At 31.1% G+C, this 9,554-nt stretch overlaps 1 protein-coding gene across 1 annotated transcript; it reads right to left on the bottom strand.

Moving 5' to 3' along the window:
• Positions 1 to 1,697: 1,697 nt before the first annotated feature.
• LOC106377648 lies at positions 1,698 to 4,104 on the bottom strand. Its single transcript, XM_013817912.2, has 4 exons — positions 2,900 to 4,104; positions 2,456 to 2,834; positions 1,845 to 2,249; positions 1,698 to 1,766 (listed from the first exon to the last, which is right to left on the bottom strand). Exons 1-4 carry the CDS (start codon positions 4,102 to 4,104, stop codon positions 1,698 to 1,700), a joined length of 2,058 nt encoding a protein of 685 aa, XP_013673366.2.
• Between the last annotated feature and the right edge of the window lie 5,450 nt (positions 4,105 to 9,554).

The raw sequence follows: 9,554 nt of genomic DNA, 5'->3' as shown, positions 1-9,554 counted from the left end.
TATATGTTTATAATATTGTAAAAACTAAAATATAATATTATAAGATTAATTCATGTATAAATATTAATATATCAAATATAAATATTAATAAAATTTAAAAATTTAATGTATTTTAAAAATACGGATCCGGATCCGGATATCCGGACCTAAAAATTAAGATATCCGGATCTGGATTCGGTTTGCACGGATCCAAGATTTTACTATCCGGATTCGGATCCGGGCACCCCGGATATCCTATTTTCGAAGCGGATCCGGAGCGGATCTCGGATCGAATCCGGATCTCGGATAATAAGTCCCAGGCGTAATTATTGCACGTTGGTTATGAAATCGATTGGGCAAGGAGATATTTTTTTTGAATATAAGGAATATGGGCCAACTGATAAAATGAATGCATAAAGAATAAGGTATTAAGTTAGCAAAATAGAATAAAGAAATCATTTACTAACATTAATTGTTAATTAATAGGATCAGAAAATATATATATATAAAAGTAAGTCCAACTTAAAAATCCACCTAGAAAAAGTCATAATGTTTTGATTTTAATTAGATAGATTGCACGTTGGTTAATTATGAAATCGATTGGGCAAGGAGATATTTTTTTTTGAATATAAGGAATATGGGCCAACTGATAAAATCAATGCATAAAGAATAAGGTATTAAGTTAGCAAAATAGAATAAAGAAATCATTTACTAACATTAATTGTTAATTAATAGGATCAGAAAATATATATATATATATATCTATAAGTAAGTCCAACTTAAAAATCCACCTAGAAAAAATCATAATGTTTCTGTTTTAATTAGATAGATGACTACGTAACTTATTCATATTTATAATAATAATAATAATAGTCGACAAAAATATTTATGTTAATAAACCCCAAAAAGACCGGATATTAATATCGTGAGCCCAACATAAAAAATGTTAATATTAATGAGCCCGGCAAAAAATTGGAATATTAACATTAGGCTAAAGTCATATTGGATCTCTAGCAACCCAAAATAACAAATTTGAAAAGATAAATTTAAAAATGATCACATTTATTATTTACACTTATAATATGGATAAATGTAATAATTTATCGAGAAAATCACCAAAATAACTCTGAACTTTAGAAAAAAAGCCAAAAAAAGCTCCAACTCATATATGAGCAATTTAAATGTCCATTTTTTTAATATTGGCCATTTTAATCTTGTTCTTATGTTAACTCAGCCATTTTAACTTAGCAATAGTCAACTGTTAACTTTAATTAAAAAATACTTAACGCCTGTTAAATATGTAAAGTTACGTAGTTTAAAGTAATTAAAAACAGAGGAATAAGAAAAACTAAGATCTATGGCGTAACTTTCATATGGATATAATGACTTTATATGCCTTTAACGAAAATTGATCATTCACATAAACTCGTACTTGTCTTTATTCGGCTGGTACTAAACATATAATTTGAAACCAATAGTTAGTTTCTTGTGAGTCAAGAAATTGAATAGTAAGACTAAAACATTGTCGGTTTGTCTTATTTGTTTCGTCATTATGTGCAGCTACATCAATTAATCAACACAATATTTTTTTTTTAGTTTCTGTAAATATGATGTCATGAAAAAAAATGAAAAAAAAAGGATGTCATGACGCCTGAGCTCCAGTAGATCCGACCTCTTCTCCTCCGTCTAAAACTTTATCATCCGCCCTGGTGGATTCATCATCTTCTCACTGCATCTGTGCCATCATCTTGGGGCTGAGATGGTCCTTGTGCTTGAGATACATCTCCCTGCAAAATATAACATAGTGGTTAAAACTGATCGAAACAGAATCCTTTTAATTAGTATTTAAACAATGAGCATCATACCGAAATCTCTTTTCTTGGTCGACCTCTTGGTCTTTTGGGTGCATTCTCGACCCTCTCATTAGCACAAGTCTGTATGTTAGGACCTTCTTCTCGACAGTTTGAGCAAGTCATGATACGTTTGTCCCTACTTAACTTGTTCTTGTTGGGCAAAGATGAAGATTCATTAAGACCTTTCTTACTATTATGATTACTTGGTCTTCCACGATTCCCTACTCTAAATGGTGGTGGCGGAACTCCTATCCTACCTAATCTAGGCCATAACTTCATGCCTTGGACAGGTTTGATTCCTCGACTATATGTTTGTCGCCACTTTTCTGTTGTGTAGTAATCAACCACATAATCATCAAACCTAATCTTCTTTGCAATTATGACACATGCAGCATGTATACAAGGAATTCCTGTCACCTGCCATTTCATACAGCCGCATGTTCGCAAGTTCATGTCCACACTATATGTAACACTATGATGATCAATCTCATGGAAATTTCCACACGCTAAGTACCTTCTGCAATCTTTTGCCTTCTCCTTTGTCAGTTCAATCTTGTATGCGCCCTCTTAGTAAACTTAGTCTTCAGTCTACTAGCAATAATAGCCCTCTTCGCATTACGAACCATACACTGCCTCCTAATATCCTCTAACATGTCGAGTAGTGGTTTTTTCCTTGCTTCCCTTATGGTTTTATTGAACGACTCACAGTGATTGTTCAAGTTGTCATTGCAGCATGATCCTTGTCTAAAGAATGCTCTAGACCATGTTGGAGGATTTTGGAGAAGAAGAGTGTCATGCACACCTTTGTTGTACTTCTTAAGTGCTTCTAAAGCATCCTCATACTCTCCTTTAGTGTAGCAGTGTGCTATGATCCAGAACATAAGCTCTAACTCTGGATCCTTACTATCTCTCTTCCAGTTAGATAGAATGTGTCTTGCACACATACGATGTTCAGCTTCAGGTAGTTCATTTTTAACAGCATTCACCAAACCCTGCATATCACTAAGTATTTTAGTTATATTAACAATGAAAACAGAGCGAAATACTTCTAAGCATTAACTACTAACCTTTTGTTTGTCTGATATGATGGTGAATCTAGCCCCATCTTGTAGTCCAAGGCTTCCTTCAAGTGCTTAACAAACCACTCCCAATTGATGTTGTTCTCGACTTCTACCACAGCCCAAGCTATTGGAAAAATCCTGTTGTCACCATCTCGTCCTATCGCAGCCAACAACTGTCCTTTGATATCCCATTTCAGAAATGCCCCATCTAAACCTATGATTGGCCTACATGTGTCAATCCAAGTCTCTCTCTGAGCTGCGAAACACATGTACAGACGGTTAAACCTCTGTTTGCTCTGTAAAACTGGTCCTGGGACAGTTTCAATCTCCATCGTCGAGTAAGGATTTGTGTGAAGAATCTCTGCTTGGTAGTCCCAAATACGAGAAAAATGAGCTTCATGGCTTGCTTTTCTTTGTCTATAAAGTTTAGACTTAGCTTTACCACATTGTTCCTCTGTGACAATTAGATTATATTCTCTCTTTATCTCATCAGCCATCTCAGTCCTTGTGAGCTTCGGATTCAGTCTTAGCCTTTCTTCAAACAACATAGCAATCGAAGATGTCTTCAACATCTTCGAGTATCCTGATCTTAAGCAAGTATGCTCATTCACATAAACTTTAATCTGCATCTTATGTCTTCTCCTTTCATAAGAGCAATATATTCTCCAAGGACACTTAGACTCTACATCAGAGCACTTTGCACCAAGTTGCCTAGCACATGATTTGTACAATTTGATATCATACCTTGTTCTTAGTGAATACCTTAGAAGAGCCACTTTGAAGTCAGATGCACAACCATACATTTTTCCCAAATACAAAAGCTCTTCACAGCCTTGTGTATTTGCGACCTCTTCCCTACGCTCCAACTCTTCTTCATCATCATCAGACGACAATGGATCAGGAATAGTATCATCATTCCAAATGTCATCTCCACTGTCCCCATCATAATTATCCACCTCATCTTGGACAACATCTCTGAACTGGTCTCGTAAGTCTCCGACAATTTCCTCTTCGACACCTATTCCATTCTCATCAACCTCATTCTCAAAACCAGCTTCAGCCTCGTCTTCAACAACCTCACAATCATCATTCTGTCCCACAGCTCGATCATCATCTCTGACATGTTGTCTTACACTTTTGACAACTCTCTCCTCGCCATCACCCGATCCACCAGTGTGAAGAACACTACCAAATTGCCTAATCTTAGCCATCTTTTACAATTGCGTCCCGAAGAAGTTTCGTTGCACCAAAAACAACAGTCACCGTCGCCACAAGAGTTGGGGATGAAGGAGTTAGGGTTCGACGGCTTTTTTTCTTACGTATTGCACTATTTCTTTTAATTACTAAAACTACGTAGTTTCATAACTTAACAGATGTTTATTTTTTATTAATCAAAGTTAACGTGGACTATTTTTAAGTTAAAATGGCCAAGTCAACATAAAAACAAGATTAAAAAGGCCAATATTCAAAAGTTGGGGATTTAAATTGCTCATTTATGAGTTGATATTTTTTTTGGCTTTTTTTTGAAAGTGTAGAGTTTTTTTTGGTGGTTTTCTCATAATTTATCTATACGTAACTATATTACACATCTACTACGGATCAGAGAAGATATTCAACATTTTTAAAAATGATATTTGTGATTCGAATTAGATTTTATGAATATTATATTTTAGTATTGTTTAGCTCCAAACTTTTACGTATATCTGAACTTTTTGAGTTCAATCGTAATTCATAATGGATCGAATCAAATTTAACGGATAATATGCCCAGCCATAGATATGAGATCACTTGAGTCCCACATAAAGCTGTAAATATAATGTTAAACCACTTACTCTCATTTGAATAACAAACGTTCTAGTACCACTTTCTCTTAATGATGTTTCGAATGAAACTAGGCCTGATTCATAGTTTTTGTGGCCTTATTCCTTATATAAAAAAGATCTGTAAAATAATAATTAAAATAATGATAGAAAGAATAAGTGATAAAGAAACATGTTAAGAATTATGGTTTGAAATATATTTTCAATAACTTAAGAAAATATATTTGACTTTTTTACAAAATCATCTTAAAACACGTATTTATGGTCGGTTGCTCCTTCTTTCCTAGTGTTATTCTCTACATATTTTCTTAAGGTGCATCCCACATGTATGATTGTTGAAGGATAACATTTATATAAAAATATTGGACCCCAGTTATTTTAAGAAATTGTTAAGAAAATTTAGGACCATGTGCTTCTGCTCTGTTGGCACACCCCTAGAGTCGGGTCTGAGTGAAAATTATATTGTTGTGATTTCAAAGTCTACTAATATTATTCGATACCAAACTTGAGGATAATTATTTTTTTAATTATCAAGAAAACAAGACTTGATTTTCAATTAAGAATCAATTATTTCTTATTAACCAAAAGTTATAATTACGTTAGTGATATTTCTGTTCAAGTTGACGATCTATTCAATTTTAAACCATGAAAAATAACTTATACAATTTATTTTGTCAACAATATGCATGCGCAAGGACCAAACTTGTTTAGACGCAGTGGTTAGGTATAAGATAGTTCTTGAATGTGGATCATTGTAATCTCAAGCCTTATTTAACTATTTTGTACGAATGATAGATCGATTAAAAATTGTTGTATTGCAGATCATTTTAGTGGTGAAAAAACAATTAATAAAATATAATTATAATAAACAAAATTCATAGTTACAAAAAAATATTATTATTATAATTAAAGTATAAAATATATATGTAAACATAAATAATGATTATATCCAATAATAATATAATAAATGATGATTTGAAAACAAATAAATTCTGCAACATGATTATACTTTATACATTCAAATGATCACCAAATATTATAACTCAAAAATATTTTTTCTCCATCTTATTTTTATCTAAATTATACATGGAAGTAATTATGTGTCATATCATTTGTCTACACTAATTTTTAGTAAAGCAAAATATATTGAACTTATGTACTCTTTTGTAATCCAACAACGACAAAAGTTAAATTATTGTACTTTGTATATTATATAATCTTCATAAAATGGAAGCATAAAACTATTGTGAAGCCATAATCGTCATTTTTATCATTAGATACAGTATAAAATTTCATGAAAAAATAACCTTGACCAGTAAAAAATTAAAATAAAGCCCAGAAGGACACAACGGTTACCATCTTCTCTCCATAAACAGAATGTGCACAATCACTAAGAAGTTATGTATTTGGTTAACATAAATCGTAGATACAGTGTTTATGAGTTTTATTTCCATAAACTTCTTCCTGCTGAGGCAATTGTAATTGTCATCATTATACGGTATGCAACCCATGTATTTAAATGACAGAATGTGCGCAATTAATAAGAAGTTATGTATTTGTTTAACATAAATCGTAGATATAGTGTTTATGAGTTTTATTTCCAAAAACTTCTTTCTGCAGAGGAAATTGTAATTGTCATCATTATACGGTATGCAACCCATGTATTTAAATGACAGATTTCTGATTTTTTATGAAATCCAATATTTCAGTTACTTTCTAAATATGTTATGGTAAACTCATTCTTAAAAGCTTCACACTGGAAACTATACATTGGAATCAAGATTAGAACAATCACAATGCTGGAAAATATATTTAAGGCTAACTTAAGAAACCATCAATTCATCATCGTTTGTTAACTTCAGCTTCTTCAATTCAAATAAAAATCTGAAAAACTTCTCATAAATTTGGAGCTGATCAAAACTTTTCTCCAAAAAACCAAATTTTGATCAATAACTTTGATGAAATGAATATTATGAAATTTTCTTCTCATGTAAATATTATGTCTTCCTCCTATTTCCCACGATCTTCATTAGGTTATATATATATAGTGAATTTTTTTTGCTGACAGAGAGAATGCATGATCAAATTCTATATCAATAGCAATTTTGTTGAGCTTCTACTTTTTATGCATGAAATCATGTTTGTTTCTATATAATCTAGAAAGAAATAAGACATTCCACTTGCAATATTAATATAAACATCAACATCCATATCTTTTGACTATAGGATTTTTCTTACTTTATTAATAGCAAAAAAAGCTCAAACCAATAATCATTCCATTCAAAAACTCAAAGCTTCAAATTCCACATATTTCACTCATTGTAAAAGACTAGGCTTCACTTTTTATTCCTGAATTTTTACTGGTTTCAGATAATTAAAACAAAGCCTCTAATATTTTTGGAGTTTTGAAGTTGTATTGCTTTAAAAAAATTTGATGCAGCTGTCCCACCAAGTTAGTAATAATGGTTTTGATATCGTATCATCCACAATCTCTCTGAAAACTTCGTAATTTTTGTGGAAGAGGCAAAAAAAATATATGTGCTGAATAATCCGGAAAAAATAATATTGCTATTGATGATGAAGAAGTGATATATGAAAGTTCAAAATTCATATGACAATCAGCATGGTGTGTAGACGGCTCTGAGATTAATTTCAAGAAATCTATTCTGTAGTCCTTTATTTGTCACTTTCATGTTGGATCAATTATCATAGCCTTTCTATGTTATGTCATCTCAATCCAAAATTGTACAATGCATCTTGAATGGTATAAAAAAATCTTTACTCCGGGTTTGTCTTTGATTTCCAGGAATGTAAAAAAAATTCTTCAATATGGTGAAGCCTCAGAAATATCCACACATCGGACAACTATAAATATTTTGTTTAGGAAGACCCTTTTACCAATGTAATTATCCTTCATAACACATCTCTCCAATGTTTTTTTCCCCTTAGTTGATGTCTTCTTGATATGCTTATCAACTGCTCGATTCTTTTGTAGTCTCATTTCCAACACCATCCACTGAATCATGCGTGTGTTATGCTTATGACGGTTTTCATGTTTCTTGAGAAATTTTGAGAATTTTTTCCAGTCCAACAGATTCATATATTTGTCTTTTGTGAATAACTTAAAATCGAAGAAAAAAGATTTTGTCTTCGAATTTTGAGTAAATTAACAATCACATATCTCGATTCTCTACATTTCTTACTTCTCTTGTAAACGATGTGTGAGAAAAACATTTGGCTAAATAATCTTTTGGAAAACGATAATCAATTGAAGGTCTTTTCATTTGACCTTTTCAACTAGGAAATATCATTATATTATCAATTTTTCTCCAATTTCCAAGATCAGTTGTTTTGTTAACTTCCAAGATCATTTACATCTCCATTTATTTGATATTCCTTAAAATGACATGTTTTGCCCTCTTCATCCTCATCTTTATTCTCATTCTCGTCACACTTATGTTCGTTTCCTTATTCACCACTTTTTCAGTTTGACCATGTTCTTACCCACTAGCTTCTTCGTTGCTTTTATTGATCTCTTCTTTAAAGATTCATCAGTTTCATAAACATTAACATGGAACCAGTCATTAATTTTGTTAGTTCTTATTGTCTATTTCTTTTCCTTATTTTTGATGCGCCTCTCTTCTATTTTTTTTTTAGATTTGATGACATTAAAATAAATTAAATTATTTAAAATTAAAGTATCTACGTATAAACATAAAAAAGAAATAATACAGAGATGAAAACCAAATATAATTATATTTGGTTAACAAAACAATTATATTTGGTTACCAAAACTGAATAAGATAAATATGAGTTTGATCTAGATAGAATTTGGTGATGCTAAAAAGAAATTTTGATCGATTCTAAATAAACTAAAGAGTTCATGCTCATAGGAGAAAAATATGATATAAGAAAAAGATGACTAATAACAGAGAAAAACTAATTTTTTATTTTCTTTCTTTGTTTAATTATAATTTTTATTGGATAGTTATTATTTAATTACAAATCTTATTTCATAGAGATTTTGTTTTGCTGGTTGGTCTATTCCAGTCTGGTTCTCAGACCCCTTCTCGTTTGAGCAATAGAATAGCTTTTTGATATCAAAAATATAATTTCCTTATTTATAGGAAAATGATATTCTTAAACTATGATAAAATTAGCACACAATAAAAAATGAAAAATAAAAACATAATGTTTGGTGGTTTAAATCCACATTCATAATTTTTTCACTAGTCAATAGCCATTGCACCAAAGAAATTATAGTCAATTGAAAACGAATAATGATTTATGAAATTGAAAGTCCCATATATCTCGTGATATAGCATTAATAATTGTTGACATATACACATCACCTGTCAGATCATAATTTGGTTTTACTCGAAGATCTATCATGAAAGGAGACGAGTTTCCTTTTCGACATTATTGAAATTGATGTCATCTATTTAAAAGTTGATAAAAGTATGCAACGGCACTATAATTGAAAACAAGGAATTAACGTAAGGTGAAAAGCTAGGTTTGTGTGTATCTTAATTTTGTCTTTTCACAATACTCATGTGTATCAATACTCCAGGTTCTAATATTAAATCTAAGACTATTTGATCCAAACGTAATTCTACGATAGATTTTATATTGATTTTTAAAAGTGTCAAATCTGTTTTTTTTTTTCACTTTGTTCCAAGTGTGAATAATTAGAAATTGTTTTATAAGGATAGTAGAAACGTTTTATTTTCTATACTCATTCAATTTTTCGCCTTTATAATTTTCGTCATGTCTTTCCACAGCTATCATTTCTGCCACAAATTAGTCATCTGATCCAACTATTAAAGTGTTTGTTTAAAGAC

Source organism: Brassica napus, chromosome C2, assembly GCF_020379485.1.
Source record: "Brassica napus cultivar Da-Ae chromosome C2, Da-Ae, whole genome shotgun sequence".
In the NCBI taxonomy this organism is placed as follows: domain Eukaryota; kingdom Viridiplantae; phylum Streptophyta; class Magnoliopsida; order Brassicales; family Brassicaceae; genus Brassica; species Brassica napus.
This window is presented reverse-complemented; position numbering and strand designations above follow the sequence as displayed.

What these genes read in the sequence shown, in the direction of transcription:
- LOC106377648 (XM_013817912.2), bottom strand. Translation starts at nt 4,104, where the DNA reads ATGGCTAAGATTAGGCAATTTGGTAGTGTTCTTCACACTGGTGGATCG. An exon ending in ATATTAGGAGGCAGTGTATG is followed by an intron (nt 2,250 to 2,455) that starts GTTCGTAATGCG and finishes ATGAAATGGCAG; the next exon opens with GTGACAGGAATTCCTTGTAT. An exon ending in GACCAAGAAAAGAGATTTCG is followed by an intron (nt 1,767 to 1,844) that starts GTATGATGCTCA and finishes TATATTTTGCAG; the next exon opens with GGAGATGTATCTCAAGCACA.